The sequence below is a fragment of the Phaenicophaeus curvirostris genome, chromosome 5 (genome assembly GCF_032191515.1).
Source record: "Phaenicophaeus curvirostris isolate KB17595 chromosome 5, BPBGC_Pcur_1.0, whole genome shotgun sequence".
Classification (NCBI taxonomy): Eukaryota; Metazoa; Chordata; class Aves; order Cuculiformes; family Cuculidae; genus Phaenicophaeus; species Phaenicophaeus curvirostris.
Window position 1 is genome coordinate 38,429,221 of NC_091396.1, and position 18,012 is coordinate 38,447,232.

The 18,012-nt window shown below is 39.7% G+C and overlaps 1 protein-coding gene across 2 annotated transcripts in view; it reads right to left on the bottom strand.

Annotated features, from left to right (window-relative positions):
• The window catches only part of NOVA1 (NOVA alternative splicing regulator 1), a 144,519-nt gene extending 135,582 nt beyond the window's left edge, over positions 1 to 8,937 (bottom strand). The window contains exons 1-2 of one of the 2 annotated variants that reach the window (XM_069858351.1): positions 8,735 to 8,937; positions 6,742 to 6,885 (exon numbers count right to left, since the gene is read on the bottom strand). In XM_069858351.1, the coding sequence (XP_069714452.1) occupies positions 6,742 to 6,885; positions 8,735 to 8,870 (280 nt within the window). In that variant the 5' untranslated portion in view covers positions 8,871 to 8,937. The remainder of the gene's footprint in view (positions 1 to 6,741; positions 6,886 to 8,734) is intronic. The other variant, XM_069858350.1, reaches the window with a different exon arrangement.
• Positions 8,938 to 18,012: the final 9,075 nt, after the last annotated feature.

Here is an 18,012-nt window from a genome sequence, read left to right on the forward strand (position 1 = left end):
TTGTCTAAAATCAATAATAGCACTGTTAATATTAAGTAAACCCTAATCAGATTCAGCCACGATTAATTATAAAATAAAAAGTGAAAACAAGCTAATATGGGGGGATGGGAATTTAGATAGCTACCATTCTGTTATAAAGTAAAATATTTAATGTCTATTAAGTATATGGAAAACTAAAAATAGATAAATGATTGTCAGGATACTCTGTTTTTAAAATAAAATACAAACAATACAGATAATCCTTATAATGCTAGGAATACTCACAAACTGGGATGCAGATACCCACAAAATCAAAATAAAACAGGACTGAATAGAACCTTACAAGTCTGTAATGTAAAATTTTCAAGATCTCTAGGTTAAATTCTGGTTTGATATTTCCTTTGGGGGATGGAAAGACAAAATGGCCTTGAATATCAGAGTGAATGCAAGGAACTTGATAGTTTTCTGAAGCCGTATCATGCAGTCAGGAAGAAGACAGTAGTCTATCTACAGTAAATTAATAGTCACGCACATACAAAAAAGACATTTATTCCAACTGCCAAATACCAAACTCTAACCTTACATGTTTTCATCTCACTAGAAATCCTTAAAAGACTGAGCTAAGAAGCACAAGCAACAAGCACAGGCCACTAAACAACATACTACAGCACACTAGAAATTCATACCAGACACAAGCAATGCAACTGTCTGTAAATTAAAAGAATTGTATTTGTTGTCAGAATAAGCAAAAATATTTTCACAAGGTCCATTATGACAGTGACATTTCAAAAAAAATGTTTATCAGCCTCACTACCCCACAAATGTATCCAATAAACAAGAAACACATTAGTATTAGATTGAAATACATTAAGAATTCTATGCTGGTATCAAAATAAATCCATTAGAAAACCAAATGGCCTGCCTAGGAACTTGACTATCAATGAGTTGAAAAAGCAGCCTTCCAATTTCTAGTATGTAATGCATTTTATACCATGACACTGAAGCCTCTGAGGGTCAGATTAATTAAGATCAACAGCAGCTGCAGTGCAACGTGAGAAGCACACTGCCACAGCTCTCACCAGTCCAGCCCAATTACCTGCAGCATTCCAACACTGAACAACTGACAACTACCCTACTCCTCACTCAGCCATTAATTCCCACTGGACTACTGATAAATGTTAAAAACCAAACTAACCTCTTTTTAAGATGGACTGCAAAGCTGACTGCACCTGCTGCACGATGCAACAATGAGTCCCACAGAGACATCTGCCAGTCAAATCTTTACAGATGTTGCTTAATTTTATGCTAGAGCTGTGTCCAAAGACAGAAATGAAATAGTAATCAAGCACAAAGCCCCCTTCTGAACCCTTATATGCTTCATTTCTAAAAGCGAGTCTGACAATTTCACTAAATATAAGGTTTTCTCCCCTGGCCAAAAGAGCTAGTGATCACAAAATAAGTTCTGTGGGAATAATCAGTTAAGAGACTCAGACATACCCTGCTTACATTTTTTAAATATGAGCCCCAAGACCTACGTTCTGATAAACATCAATTAAAACTTTGATCTACCTGCAAAACACCTGCAAAGTATTGTAAGAAAATTTCAAACTTCGTGGAAGAGGAAAATTTAAACTTTTCTATACATACCAACTTTGGCTATTTTTCTTAGCTTTGCGGTTTGATTTTTTTTTTTTCCCCAGAACATATGACTCCAGAAAAGAGATATCCTTAATCAATAATTAGTTTACAGAAGTCTCAAACTTATTAAAAAATAATACTCATACTAGAAACATTCACCTACATAAGCTCTGTAGTCCGAGAATCACTTGATTTTCAATTACATTGAAAACTATCCAAAAGCAATCACAGGATACAAACTGAAGATTAATAAATATGGCACTTCGCTGTAGCAAAAGCCATCCTTACTTTGTTCTTCATTTTGACAACAAAGTGCATATACAAGCAGTCTATATAATTTACTTAAGTTAGACCAATCATTCCAAATCTATCACAACTTGTTTTAAACCTTTCTTATAGAAGACAAACACACAGCACTTTTTTGAAAGCCAAGGCCATTTACTATGTCAAAATTTATTCACTCATTAACATGAGTAAGTCCTACATACGGGAGAAATCATTGCAAAATTTCTGCTTAAACTTCTATTCAAAATATCTCTAAGCCTATCAAATAAGAAGCTGCGAAGTGATAGTAAAATGGATAAGTTAGGTACGTAACAATCTCAGTATTATACCAAGGTACATACTCTGTTTCAGCTTCCTTTTAAATGTAAAATACTAAGGATCTGCAGGCTAACAAGCTAACTTGTTTTATTCTGTTCCAGTAACCAGGCAACAGACAACTGTCCAACTGAGAATTATCTCTCTGAACAGCTGGCAATCAACACTTGGGTGGTTGGTTTGTTGTTTGCTTTTTGGTTTGTGGGTTTTTTTTCCAAACTCATAGAAAGATCACCGATTACATTACAAACCTGAAGAGCTCTACGTCCCACCTCTGAAATCTCTACTCACTCTTTAGTCATTTTTTTCAGTCCCGTTATCCCCAAAGTTATTCATATTTACAATAGAATGCAAACATCTTAGATATACACTTATCAAGTCTCCAGCTGATTTGCAACAGTTTAGAAAACAATTAGAAGTATCAAGAATAAAAGTGATACATGCTTATTGACATATGACAAACCCCCTTCAAGGAACCACAACAACCAACAGCTAGCAAGTAATGTCATCCTTGCTTCCAACTCCATTACTCTTTTTTCTCTTCCACAGGTGAAAAAGCAGTAGTTCACTTCAACATTATATCAAGTGTTGACTTTTAAAACAGATTCTTCTCGTTACTAGACATGAGGTTATTTTAAAGAGTCACAAGTTAACATGACAATTCCTTTATTATAAAAAGGAAATAAAAATGGTGAACCAAGCTTGATTAATTATACTTTTCTCCTCCCTAACAGTTTAATAGGAGTAATGAGAGTAAACTTATTAATCATAAACTCCTGTAAAGTTGTTACTTACAAATTCTACGTTTGAAAGGTTTTTAAGATTCAGAATAAGCATCTTTTCAAAAGGCTCCCTGCATAAAGATTAGCTAGGTGATCTTCCATGATACATGAATATTTCTAAAAATGATATTCAAAACCAAAACATCTCAAATACAAGTTACTTTGTAAAAACATAAAATAGCCACAAAACACTTCATGCACTCTCTGTATGAGGCAGGGCAGGAAACTCGCACTTTTTGTGTTTCCCAAACATTTAGATCACCACTGATTAGAAATCTGCTATAAAAACAACACAGCTAATCAATCTATTGGTAAAAGCAGTAAAACCTTATCCCCAGTTAATTATGTTTTTATTAATCGCCGCTCTTAATATGATCTAATTTCAGTACACATATGACTTCATATTCCAATAAATTGAAAAACACTGACCGAGTTCAAATTCACTCAAGCACCAAGTTCAGACTAGGCAAGATCCTGTTGCAAGATAAACAACGTGATGCAATGTAACATAATTTTATGACCGTGTGTGCGTATGTGTGAGACTGGGGCGGTACCGCAGGGAGAGCAAGAGTGCATGAGAGAAAGCAAGCTAGAGTTTGTGCCAGCATTCGCAACAGAAAAACACACATATGTCCAGAGTAGTTTTCGGTCCAGCGCTCGCTATAATTCAGAATGGAGAAATAGATAAGACAATGAAAGCTTAATACAAAAGAAATATTTGTTACAACAGAAATACTGATTTTTTTTAATATATATATGATTCAAAATAAAACCACGCATTAAAACAGCTTCACAGAATGGTCACAGTTTACTTTATTAATATTAAAGTAGCATGACTATGTAAGCATTTTTAATTTTGGACCAGAACCTACTAGTTAATACACACTCTGTACTTATCAGTACCATTTAGTTCAAAAGTAGGGCATATTTTGCCATTTTCATTTAACTTCCACTAATCTAGGGGGACAAGCCTGAACAGAAGAAGCGGGGATGATCTAAGCACAATAATAAAAGTTAAATTGCAGAAGCCTAGACAATTAGAAAAAGTCAGATGGTAACCTGAAAAAGAGAGCAATAAATTGTGTACTCAAAAAAATAAGATTGCAGTGACCAGTAATGTATTTATATACTGCTTCCTATTTTGTAAACTAAAAGGTTCAGTGAAAAGCTGTTTTTTCCTTCAATTTATTGCACACAAATACTGAAGAATTATATAGCAGCTCTATGTCACCTTTTGATGCACAAAAATAATTCCAACAGAAATCAGTCTGCATACTGAAGTCCTATATCACAGAGGAAAAAAAAGAACACTATTAGATCATAGTAACTACTCATGACTTCTGTATTAGAACCAACTTCCTCCTTTCCATACAACAACTTACTCCAACTGTGCTAAAACTGTTCAGGAATACAGAAAAGTTTCACAGAACCTTCTGTGAGAGAACATCTCAGTGAAACGTACATTAAATACATTTATACTCACAAGCATCAGAGGTATGGACTAAGTAACTTCTATCAGGAAAACAGAATAATTGTAAGAAAAACAAACTGTATCTTTATATTACCTATTTCACATGGCTTGTATTCCCTAATGCTACATGAGCACAAGAGTCTGGAAGAAACCCAAAAGCCGTCAGCTCAGGGAATGCGAGGACCTCCAGAAATTCCATGGGCTGGTGGTCAAACGCAAACAGAAAGACTGAGAGCTAGTCACACTGGAATCCATGTCTCATCCCTGTTCCACGCTTTAGCAGGTATCAGTCGCCAACTTCCGTAAAACACTCATTTTCTATACAACACAATGCGGCTGAAAATTCAAACAGACTGAATGAACTCAAACTGGAACTTCATTTGCACCCGTTTCAGTGAAACAGCTTGAGCCTCACTGCCCTAGTTATATATATTATTACTACTCATTTTGAGAGATGTGTTTTCAATCATGCCATTTTAGCTTGAAATTTTTTATTTTTCAACGGTTCTTCTACTACAACTGCTGTATCTTAAAAATTTTCTACACAAAAAAATATGTAATTCTGATTTAATCAGAAAACAGAAGAACTTTGCTAGAGCACTGAACAAAAGATCTAATCTTTGGAGCATCCTTTCCAAGTGAGTGTAAATAAACTGTAGTAAAATGAAAAGGCTTGTAATTTGGTATTTGGAATATTTTTCATAAACATCAATTTTCTGTAGCATCCTTGCATATCTGATACCACCTCATGTATAATGCAGAAAATCTATTTCATTTTCATCTATTGACAGTGAATTTAATTTACTATTGCGGTTCTTTACCCAGATTATGTTATTAATTCTGCAATCAGGCTCTTTTGAATGCTTTTATTTCTTCCAAGAGTTTTCACAATTCTATATTTATATTTTTTCCACCCTAACGTACCTTTCAAATTAAAAGGCCATTTTTTCTAACTTTCTACAGGAAAGTAGAAAAAAACAAAAAACTCAAAAGACAGTAAGCATCGGTTCATAACCTGTATCTTTCAACATGAAAAGTCTACATGCATCACTTGAGCCCCTGATATTTAAGTATTATAAACTACATTCATTAAAGAGATATACAACAGGTACAATAAAATTTCCATATAAAAAAATCATCATTGTAATTAGACCACAATCTCTCCATTAATAAAAAATTACCCACTTCTGCCCAGCACTAAATTTACAGGATGGGGAAAACTAAATGCACCAGTGTTAGTGTTTTGTTTACATCTATATCAACTGTCATCACTATTTTGTAGAATTCACTTATTTGTTAAATTAGATCAAATGCAAACCAACTCTTATTTTTCCTACAAAAAAAGTCAGAAATAGCTAGTCAACTCAACACTCATTATTCTTCAAAATAACAAAATCAAAACACCAAAAAAGCATTAGCTATGTTACTATTTCACATCAGTTTTTTAAAGTCGTTTAGAACAAAGTTCAATTACAAAATGTCAATTTCTTCATCTTTAGGAGAAGAAAGATTATTCAACTGTAGAAGCTAAAATCTTGTATAGCATTATGTAAGACTCCCTTTTCAGAAAATTTATAAAGGAAAAATGCTAAATCAATTATTATTGTTATACACAAATACTAAAAATTTTTCTTGTACATTAAGTTGATACAAAATATTTATTTATTCATCCAAAGTATTTCACTTTTATAAGAGCTTTCCTCCACCATCATGATAAACATACTATAAAGAATACCTAAAGAGCAGCACTTGTCCTCTTTACTTCACTCCAGAGCAAGTGAACAAAGCAGTGAAGCAGAAAAAAGGTACATAATGGATTTAAAGTAAATGGCCCATTCTTTAAGAGGTGGCCTCTCATTTTTACTCATTCTAGCTTAATTGTCATTACAATGTCTGGAAACTTCAAACGAACAATAATTTTTCAGCAAGCTGTCAAGTTGGTTCCTTAAAGCTTAGACTTTAAAAAAAAAAAAAAGAAAAAACAAAACCCAAACAAACAAAGCAATCAAAATGCTAATGAAAACATTCTTTTGCAGAAAAACTGTGAACATTTTTAAACATATTTCAAGCTGTTGATGCCCAGCCCATTCCATGTAACAAGACAGACAGAAAATTTGTATTCACTGTTGCACTTTGTAACACTCTTTCTGAGAAATAACACTTCCAGCTGCACTGGAAACCTCAGTCATCAATATACAAAACACACTAACACATACATACATACATCCCTTGGGATTTAGAAATAAAGAACTGACTAATTTTTGCACCTACCTGGGTAAAAATCTTTGGATTTAGACAGCTTGATGGTGGCCCCAGTCTCTTTCTGCAACTGAACAATTGTCTGTCCTCCCTTCCCAATTATAGATCCAGCAGCATAACTAGGTATGAGGACCTTTAGAAAATACTGGCCATCCTCTGAAAAATTGAGATATGTATGGTTAATATGGCTTACAAACTTTGATTTTTCGTCCCCAGACCCACAAGTAAACAAAATGTTACATCTAATTCATGCATTTACCTCTAACCAGTTGCGTCACTCTACAAGACATTTAGACTATACCTTCGACATTTTAAAATATGTACGTTTACTCTGAGCAAATAAAAGAACCCAGAGATTCCTTAATTCCATAAAAGAATAAGAATAAAATACAAATTACATTTCAAAGCTGGATTTCCCCCCCTCCAATGGTAACAACACATACTGAAATGATCAAACTCCTTTAAAAAAATAAAAGCCCTGCGCGAAAATGTGCCTAGTGACGACTACAACCTTGCCTGAAAATACTGCAAAAGAAACGCCAAAACCAAGAAGGAATGAATTGTAAATTCTGATGGGCTATTTGTTTGTCGTTAGCAAACACATGAGAATAGCAATTAGCTATTGCCTGCTTTCTTCTTAAGTGAGCAAAACGACTACTCTCCTACCAAATAACCCACCCAAAATGTGGGGTTTTATTCCAAGCAGTTCACACACTGCCAAGAAAACAACTCAACACGGTGAGGAAGGAATCACTTGCCTAAGTAATCCTGATGTACTCCTTTAACACTTCTTAAGAGACAATGATCTCTTTTAAGCTCATTAATTAAAGGACATTAAGAAGAATTTTTCCCAATCGATCAAAAGCCTAAGTCACTTATTTTAAATACACTTATAAGGTGAGGAGACAAACAATGCTAGTCCTCTACCCACCACTAGCGTAAAAGCACACAATCTGAACGGCAATATATGTATATAATTAACGGAGGGAAAAAAAAAGATACCCAGTCAGATTCGCCAGCTGCACAATTGCGTGTGCCCTCATCCCATTGCTAAATCCAGCTACACTTAATTCTAAGGACCTTTCGTAACCGCCTCCGAAAAACTGCAAGACAATAACGGTCCACAAGACTTCGGCTCCCCCCAGTAATTGAGGCAACGTCCCATTGACACGGGTATCAAGGTTTTCATGATGAAGCCCGTCTCACAAAGTTGCTATTCCCCCCCACCCCACCCCCTCGCCCCCCCCCCCGCCGTAAGCGGGAGGAACTATCTCCTTTCACCTCAGTTCTCTTACGCGAGACCATAAGCGTCTCAAGAAGTGACTGCGTGTGACAGCCGTGCCCACCCGCGTAACGGCGCCGGCTGAACCACGTACAGCCAGACCGCCACTCTCCGTATCGGGCAAATAAATTCACCTCTGCCTCGGTGCATCGTTACGATGACTCCAGTGCAAATGGCCAGAGGAGATGCTGGTCCCGTTATAACTCATCTCCTCGAGGAAGACCGGGATGTTAACTAGCGAGTCCCCGCAGCCGAGAGGCGACTCCCCCCGCCACCAGGCAGCCCTCGCCCCCAGCACGGCAAACACACGCCGCGTATGCGCTGACAATAGAAGCGAGGCCAAGGAGGAGGAAAACGCACGGCAAGGCTGAAATTCAACTTGCGACCCAGACGATGTGGAAGGAAGGGAAGCGCGTCTGCCGTCTACTTGGAGCTGCCATTTATTTTCGCCCATCGTTAAACGGGCGAGGGATAGAAGACAGCTGGGCTGCAGAAGCCCCTTGTGCTCCCTCTTAGCCTGCACAGGGTTACGGCTGTGCAGCCCCGGCGCGGATATTAAATAAAAAGACTGGTAGATGCTGAAAACCGACGCCATTTTGATGAATGATAACATTAGAGAAATGGGAATGTTTGGGGGGGAAGGGGGGGAGGCAGGCAGGCAGGTAGGGAAGCGGAGAGGTGGGTGGGTTGGGCCGTGGGGGAGGTGACAGAGGATATACCCACCGCCCGTGTTGGTCCTCTTGGTGCTGCCGGCTTCGGGGGGGGCTTCCAGCGGTCTTTTCCGGGAGTCCGGCGGGTCCAGGTCTATGGGAACCCCGGTGTGGGTCCCGTTCTGCTGGATGGGAGCTGCCGCCATCATGTTTGCTGCTGCTCGGAGAATTGTCTCTTCCCTTCTGTGGTGGGGGGGCAGGGAGGGAAGGGGGGAGGAGGAGGAGGACGAGGAGGAGGAGGAGGAAGCGGGGGGAGGAGGAGGAGGAGGGGAGGGGGCTCGTCCCGTTCCCTTGTCCTTTTCGAAAATGTAGAGCTAAGCTGGGGATTGTGGAGGATGCTGCGCGCCTTGTTTATCTGGCACCCGGGGGGAGGGAAGGGAAAGGAGGGAGGGAAGCGGGAAGGACTGGGCTGGAGGAGCAGCTGCAGTGCAGTGTCGGGAGGAGATGAGGAGAAGGGAGACGGGGACGAGAGAGGGGAGAGAAGGGGGGAGAGGGGATGAGGAGGAGAGGAAAGAGTGAGTGGGAGAGGAGAGGAGGGGAGAGAGTGAGTGGGAGAGGAGGGGAGAGAGAAGGAGTGAGACTGAGGCGACGGGGAGGAAGGGAGGGGGAGAAGGAGGGAGGGAGCGAGCCGTGTAAATGGTGGGCGAGGGAGCGAGTGGGAGATGATTCACGCTGCCTCCGAGCCCCCTTCTGCCTGCCCTGGCGCTGCGGCTCGGCTGCCGCGCACGGGGGTGGAGAGGGGGCACCGCTCCGCTCCTGCCCCACCGGCGGGCGGCCGTGAGCTGGGCGCCGCCGCCCTCGGCTACACCGCAGACACCAAAGGCAGGAGAGGTTAGAGCCGTGGGAGCGGGGGCAAGCTGGGGGGGGGGGGGGGGGGGGAAGGCGGGGGGGGGGAAGATGGGGGAGCAGGCGTGAACGGGGGCGGGGGGGTTGTGGAGCAGGAGGCTGGGATAAAAGAGAGGGGCGGTGTCTTCCCGCGAAGACAGGCGGGAGACGCGGCCAATCGGAACAAAAGAGAGCGAGGTTGGGATTGAAATGTGCGGCCAACCGCGGGCTGCGGCTGGTCGAGCGGCTGGGGGAAGGCGGGGGCGGCTTGTGCGGAGAGCGGCTCCCACCCCGGGAGGGTCCCCGCCGTGCTGCGGCGTCACCTGGGTGACACGCTGCGCCTCGCAGCCCCGCAGCTGCGTGGGAGGACGGCCGAGATCGCCCGGGGAGGCTCTGGGGGAGTAGGACGCGTCCTCGCCGAGGCTGCCTGCGGCGCGGCGCGGTGCGGCCGGGCCCGGCCTCCCCGGCGGGAGCCTCGGGCTGCGCCGCGCAGGCTTGTCGAAAAAAATAATAAAGAGATAATTTTAATACGGTGACAGCCGGGCTCGCTGGAGCTGCGCGTGACACAGAGCGGCGCTTCTCGCGTACGCGTTTCGTAGAAAATTCAAAGATGCTTCGCTGTGACGAAGGCTGTCGCTGCGTGCAAATATCAAATTATTCAGGTTGAAGCTTTAAACGTCGTAAGGTGCAGGAGAGCGGGGGTGGGAGCGCTCGGGACGGGGATTGCCTACGTAATATAAAAGGGCTTTTACTCGATGCTTTCCTATTTAATTGATTCCTCGCCTTTTTAAAAAAAAAAAAATCTCAGATTGACCGAACCATAAGGGTAGCAGTCAGTACCAGAGCATCAATCCTTTACAGGATGTACAAATGTGTATTTGTTGCATTAGACCGTGCTGTGTTCTAAATTCGTATTGGGGGTGTGTGTGCAGAATGGCTGCTGGCTTGATTCCTTTTAATATGCAAGCTTAAAACCTGGCTGTTTGTGGATGAGATCCAATTTCCATTCTAAGCTCCCTGGGAGACTCGGCCTTAGTTTCAGTAATCACTTATCATTAATACTGCCTCAAACAATTTTTAGTAGTTAAAATACAGATTTCATGTATAATATATAAGACAGCGTATCATCCCTGCTTATAAATTACAACCCAGATACGTAATGCATTATAGGATGTTAAAAAGGTGGACACTTCAGTGTCCAAACAGGGTCCTGCCTGAAAGTGTTCAAAAATTAAGAACTCAATCTGGCACTATACATACAAAACTTTCAATGACTTCTTTGGGAATTACGTCCCAGAAATGCAATATCTAGCCTCCTTGCAGGCAGATGAAATAGATGTGGCAAATTCTGTAACATTTCAGTAGCATACATTGATAGAAAAATACTTCTTAAAAAATGGTATTTTCTTACTCATCGTATACCCATTGTATCTAAGAGACTCTGACTCATAATTGCTTCGTTTACTGACTGAAATAAAATTTTAGGTTTCTGTTACCTTGGCAGTTGCTGACACAATTGTGGTACAGCAAGTTGGGGAGCGGTTCTACCTCTTCCATTTTCTTTACCAAGTTCCAGATGAAGAATTTTAATTAGCTTTTGAACCAGAAAGAGCTCAGCATGAATTGAAAATCTCAGGACCAGTTTGTGGGATCATCAGTCCTAAGAGACCTCTTTTTATTTGTAAACTAAGAAAATGACTTCTAGAAAATTTTGAAGACAAAAAATAAAATAAACCCACAATGTTTGGATGAAGCCATCTTGAGTCAACCTCCACAGTGGAACTGGATAAATTGTAACACTGCTCCCTTTATCTCACTGAATATGTCCCATTCATCTGTAGCAACATTGAATCAAACAGTTCTCTTGTTTTAAGACCACATCTGTTTTACTGTGCCCCCTGCACCAATTTTAATTATGTGGCAGATCTGATTGGTTTCAGCACCTGCAAGTCTTCCCTTTGGGAGCTCCAATTAGCTTATAAAACATTTACTTGATTACATTCTTTAAACAAAAGTGTTGTTTCATCCTAACAACAGGAATATTAAAGTATAGAATAAGAAAAAAAAAGGTTTCTAACATGATAATCAGCATGTATGTTGTTTGTGTATCTGTTTTCCATAAGCTTAGAGAAAAAAGTGGTAATCCTGAAACCTAATTTCCTCAGACTCAGCAGATGTCTGTCCTGTGTTAGTCTGTTTCTTTACCAACAGCTGCTTCACAAGTACCTCCCCTTGTCTCTACAGAATGCCTTTTGTTTAATAATTCTCTGATATGTTATCATATCTCCGATATGTGAAAACACTAAAGTGTTTTCAACTTCTCTAGTAGCTATAAGTAGATTTTTTATAATTTAGTAGACAGGTTCATCTTTGAAAAATTTAGCTAAAGCTAAATAACTAGCCTCTCAGCTAGTTTCTTAGTAGCAGTTCTACTTAGGTAAGGAAATAGCTGCATATAATAATTAATTTCAACAATTATTGTCCTAATATTAATAAAAGTATTAATTATTGAAGATGCGTTTCAGAATATGCTTATTTCTCCTTGTTTCACTGTTTAGAGTGGTGGTAATTGAGGTCTAAGGGGGCATATAGCATAAAGTGCAGCCCTCTAGTGGTAGAAGTCATCGGGAGTTTAAGGCAGGCTCTGCTTTTGTAATGAGTGGAGGGCACTGGAAGAGTTTCTAGCAAAAGGCAGGCAACTTAGGACACTGCCCTACAGTATATCAGCCTCCTGCATTTTTCATGGGCTGAGGCACAAGTGAAAATAGTTGTGGAGGCCTGCTTGTTGCACCCACTCTGTTATGACTTGTGTGGAGAAAGGACAAGTGGAAAAATAAAAATGTCCATATCAGCGGTTTTCCTCTTTTTCCAAATCTGTAATCTGTTGGTCAGTTTTTCCTTCTCAGCTAGCTCTAGACTGGCATACCTAACCAGAGGTTGTTCAAACAGTGGTGGGGTCTTAATTGCCTTTCTGTTTCTTTCTGTCCTGTCCTACCAGCTCATGTATTCTATAACTTCAGTAAGAGTTAGCTCATTGATACTATGGAATACAAATTCAATTTGCTAGCCTTATTTCTAAAAATGCTTTTGGCTGGTGGAGGTGTGGATGATAGCGTTCAAGCTAATCTCTCCCACAAAAGTGAGAGCTGTGCTTAAAAATGGAAGGAATTAGGAAGTCACATAAACCAAAGCAATTAAGCATATATTTTACCAAACAGAAATTTGCAGAATAACTGAGATAAAGGTGTAGTAAACATCACATAATCAGATAAAGCCCGTTCTCTGGAATAAGACTCAGCTTCCTATTTCTTGTAGAGGTGATGGATATTTCTCCTCTAGCTAACAGAGAGTAGAGTTTGGTTTTCCCCTTATGAGAAATATTACAAAGCCCAATAATCATTAGATGAAAACCAATACATGTCTAAATATCCTGACTAGATAAAAGAAAACAGATATGGTCTTTGTCCAAAGTGATGCTGCTACTATTGGAAGTTTTTCAGTAAACAGTGATTGCTCTGATTCCTTCTTTGACTCCACTGTTTATAGTTAGCAATCAGGTCAGAAGTCTCTTTCAAGTCTCTTAACTTCTGCCTTCTGTTCATTAAACTTCTTTTCCTCCAATAATCTATCAGTTAAACTATTGTTATTATTGACTAAATTATCCAATTGTTGCTTGTTTAAATACTGTGGAAGTTGTTCACTAGTAAAAAAACTTAAGTTTCAGTGGAACTTCTTAAAGATTGTAGCAATATTAATTTTAGGACAATCAGAACAAGAGTTTGGAGAAAAAAAAAAACAACTAAACACATATTAGGCAGAAAGTTACCTGATTGTCTGTTTTCCTATATTTACATTCCTTTTATTATCTGCACCTGTATTTTGTACACTACCAAACTAAAACTTAAGTGTTTATGTACTTGCACTCTATTCTCACAATATTCATCAACATTTGCAAAGGCTTTTTTTTTGACTTTTTTCCAAGAATACAGAACTAAATCATTCCCAGTTCATCATTCCTCAGTCTGTAGACCAGATTTATAAGTTATTTTTGTGTTCTTTATATCTTGGGGTTACCTGATCTTAGTGTAAAAAAAAAAAAAAAATAGATAGCTTCAGGACAAGATCATCTTTCATCCCTCCCAAGGATTTGACTTCATGGATGAGGGCATGACCCATGAAACTCTAGTGGCTAGAAACTTACCCCAGAAAGTCTTCTCCATGGTGATTTTTCTGTACAGTACTTTAAAGACTTTTTATTTTCCAGAAGGACACTGAAGACATGATTTCAATTGCCTTCCAATAATAGGAGTATTTTCTGGGGGTTGGATGAGGGTTTTGAGGTTTTGTTTTCTAAATACAAATAGATACTTCAGGGATTAAAACTGGTGCAAACTAGGAGTAATTCCATTGTAATGAAACAATGTTGTAACATAGTATGTGAAAAATAGCAGGATCACCTTGTGTAGCTTATGTCAATTTATGGTGTTACTGATTGTGTACCTCTTAGCACTATCATACAAAAGAACATTGGTGAAGCGTCTCTTCTACAAATCACTCTGTATGCTTCAGCATGTATTCCTCTAACTGTATGGTGAACAGAGTATTTTTCGAAGTATCAGCATATCTGTTTCCAGTCTCTGTTATTATAACTGCTCCAGCAGTATCACTATGTGATGTCTCATTTTGCTCACCCACAACCCACTGTCTTCCTTCTTTGAAATATTGGCATTTTATGATAAATGTAATATGAAAAAAGAGACATTAACAGCAAAATTAATCTCTCATTCTGTTGTCTTACTGTGAACGGAAATACCTGGAATAATGCAGCACCCCTAAGTGGTCATAAGGACATCTCTTGGTCATGGTCTCAAAACATCTTAGTTGTTCACATAAATTAAAACTAGTAAAAACGGGTCATGCTTCTAAATATTGTCTTACAATATAGGGCCTTATTCAGGAGTTTTGAAGCCTGGAAGTTTGCTATAGTTCAGCTGACAAATGAGAGTTATTTTAGTGGAGAAGATCAGAAATCTTGCTGGAAAAGGAATGAGAAGTGGGCAAGTAGACATATTGTACAGGGGACAAAGGAAAAACTAGAATTGGACTCTAAAGACAAAAGTACTGATTTTTCTGTGGTAACCATGATTTATATTAAATTACATAACAAATTTTGAGTTGCTCAGCTCATTTTGCTTACAGCCAAAATGCATTCTGCTTGAGATCATTAAAGACAAATATATCCTAGTAAGATTATACTAGTAAACTCTCCTACTGTTAACCAACAACACTTATTTCCAGTATAATTTGTAATCGCTTTGCCAAATAGTAAACTATTCCAGAAAAAGTAATTTTTACAACTATAATACTATAACAGTACAATTTTTGCTAATGGAAAGGTAATAGAAGTCATATCTCTAATATTGTTGTAATAGTAATAGTTCCTAGCAGAGATCTAGAGATCTTTAAAAATACTCTTTAAAGGCTTACTATATAAAAATGCTTATGCCAGTAGATTACAAATGAATTTTAAGCACAGTGATATTTCAGGCAATAGTTATTACCTTTAAGAATACAAAGTTACACTGGGAACTGATTGTTCCCTAGAATTTAGAAAGTATTTTAGAGTTTGTCTTGAAGAAATTATTTTACTTAACCAACAAAAATTAATTATTCTGTTGCTTTATATTTCTATCTGCTTGAAATCCATTACTAGAAAATATCCCTGCATTGGAAAGTCTTATTGTGGGGGAGGGTAAACATATAAAACTTACTGCCAGGAGGAATTGGCCAGAATGATTTGGCACATATCCTCAGAGTTTGCCATGAAAACATGTATCTGTGCATCACCTGCATACAAGCTATCTAGCCCCAGAAAAAAAAGCATGGGGATTAAACATAATGCTGCCTATTTAAAACAAAGAATATTCCTTAGTGCAGTGAGGTTAAAACAGACAGCTCATCAGTAGTACAAGGCTATATAAATTATTTAGTTACCATTTTGAGCCAGAAGGAAGTGGTGGCCGATTATTAATTACTTTGGGGGTTTCTTCATCTTGTTACCTTTTTTTCAGTGAAAGCTGCCCCGGAAACAAGAAAGAGTACCAAAATATGAGACCATTTTTACTTTAACAACTTATAAGATATAGAATCACTTCCCAATGTTAATGCTAATTGCAAAATGTAACTGATTTTGATTTACATTTCACTAAGACTTGTATCATGAAGTTGCTATGTATGTTTTGCAGTACGTATGTATGTATGTATGCATGACTTCAAATTCAACCAAGGCGAATGGAACAACTCATATGCTCAAAACAAAGCATATACTTATCTGTCTTGCTGAATTAATGCTTCATTTGCTTTCAGTTCACTGGTAGAAAGCTACATTGCTTCAATATTGCAAATTTAGGCCATCTCATCAAAGCATACAGTAAGTCAACAGGAATCTCTCTACTGCAACCTTGATCACCTTTCTGAATATGTGGACTTTGAAACTTTTTTTTTTCATTTTCAGAGAAGTTACAAATTGCTTTAAATATTTCACATGCATACATTATGTTTAGAAACATTTATTTTCTTTTTAAATCCTTTGTTTGTAGTATTGTAGCCAGGTAGGAAGGCTACTGTTTCAGAACTTCTAAATATTTGTATTCTACTTGTTCTTATTTTCATTTAGAGGTTTAAGCTGTTTGCTGTAGAACAGAAAAATTAATATGTTGAAATAGTAAAAATAAAATCACTGCAAATCTGAGTCATTGCAAGTGCGATGAATACCCATAAAAAGTACAAATCACAAAAAAAAAAAAAACCAAAACAGAAACAGGATCATTGTGCAATTAGCAACAATGCTTAAAGTTTAGCAATGGTTCACAACAAAGATATTTCTAAGTGGACCTCCTGCCTCTGTCACATGCTGTCATTGCTTTGGATTGACTGCTGTTAGATCCCTGTAATCCTGAGCCCTGGGATCTTGTCCTACATGTTTACCCCACTTGGTATGCCTGTTAGTAAGTATTTAAATGGAAATGAACTAATATTTGCATGTGTTTATAACAAAGGGGTTTAATCCCTTAAACTCCATATTTAACATGTGGGTTTTTTTAAAAAAATAAAGTTAATAAAAAGCCATGTTCAGTCTGATAGCTTGTATTTTTTGCCAGCTTAGCTAGTTATATTTGGTTAGTGCCTGGTACTTCTTAACTCAATAAGGTGTCATGGTAGTGATATTATGGAACACATTCATGGATGAGGGGAAGCATAGAGTAACAACAGCCACCAGACTAAGAAGTGGCATGTTTATAATAGAAAGTCTTGGCAACTTTCATATCTGTAATGCACTTGCAATAGAGAAAACAGAAGAAAATTTCGTACATAGAAGGCAGCGTTCTGCTTGAGAAACTGTCAGCCTCTGGGCTGGACAGGCGCACACTCTCCTGGGTGGAAAACTGGTTGGATGGCCGGGCCCAGAGAGTGGTGGTAAATGGTGTGAAATCCAGCTGAAGGCCAGTGACAAGTGGGGTTCCCCAGGGCTCAGTGCTGGGTTCAGCCCTGTTCAATGTCTTCATCAATGATCTGGATGAAGGCATCGAGTGCACCCTTAGCAAGTTTGCGGACGACACTAAGCTGGGTGGAAGTGTCGATCTGCTGAAGGGTCGGGAGGCTCTGCAAAGGGATCTGAACAGGCTGGACCGCTGGGCAGAGTCCAATGGCATGAGGTTTAACAAGGCCAAATGCCGGGTCCTGCACTTGGGGCACAACAACCCTATGCAGTGCTACAGACTGGGAGAAGCCTGGCTGGAAAGCTGCCTGGAGGAGAGGGACCTGGGGGTGTTGGTTGACAGCCGACTGAACATGAGCCAGCAGTGTGCCCAGGTGGCCAAGAAGGCCAATGGCATCTTGGCTTGTATCAGAAACGGCGTGACCAGCAGGTCCAGGGAGGTTATCCTCCCTCTGTACTTGGCACTGGTGAGACCGCTCCTCGAATACTGTGTTCAGTTCTGGGCCCCTCACCACAAGAAGGATGTTGAGGCTCTGGAGAGAGTCCAGAGAAGAGCAACAAATCTGGTGAAAGGGCTGGAGAACAGGCCTTATGAGGAGCGGCTGAGAGAGCTGGGGTTGTTTAGCCTGGAGAAGAGGAGGCTGAGGGGTGACCTCATTGCTCTCTACAACTACCTGAAAGGACGTTGTAGAGAGGAGTGTGCTGGCCTCTTCTCCCAAGTGACAGGGGACAGGACAAGAGGGAATGGCCTCAAGCTCCGCCAGGGGAGGTTTAGGCTAGACGTTAGGAAAAAATTCTTTACAGAAAGGGTCATTGGGCACTGGAACAGGCTGCCCAGGGAGGTGGTTGAGTCACCTTCCCTGGAGGTGTTTAAGGCACGGGTGGACGAGGTGCTGAGGGATATGGTTTAGTGTTTGGTAGGAACGGTTGGACTCGGTGATCCGGTGGGTCTCTTCCAACCTGGTTAT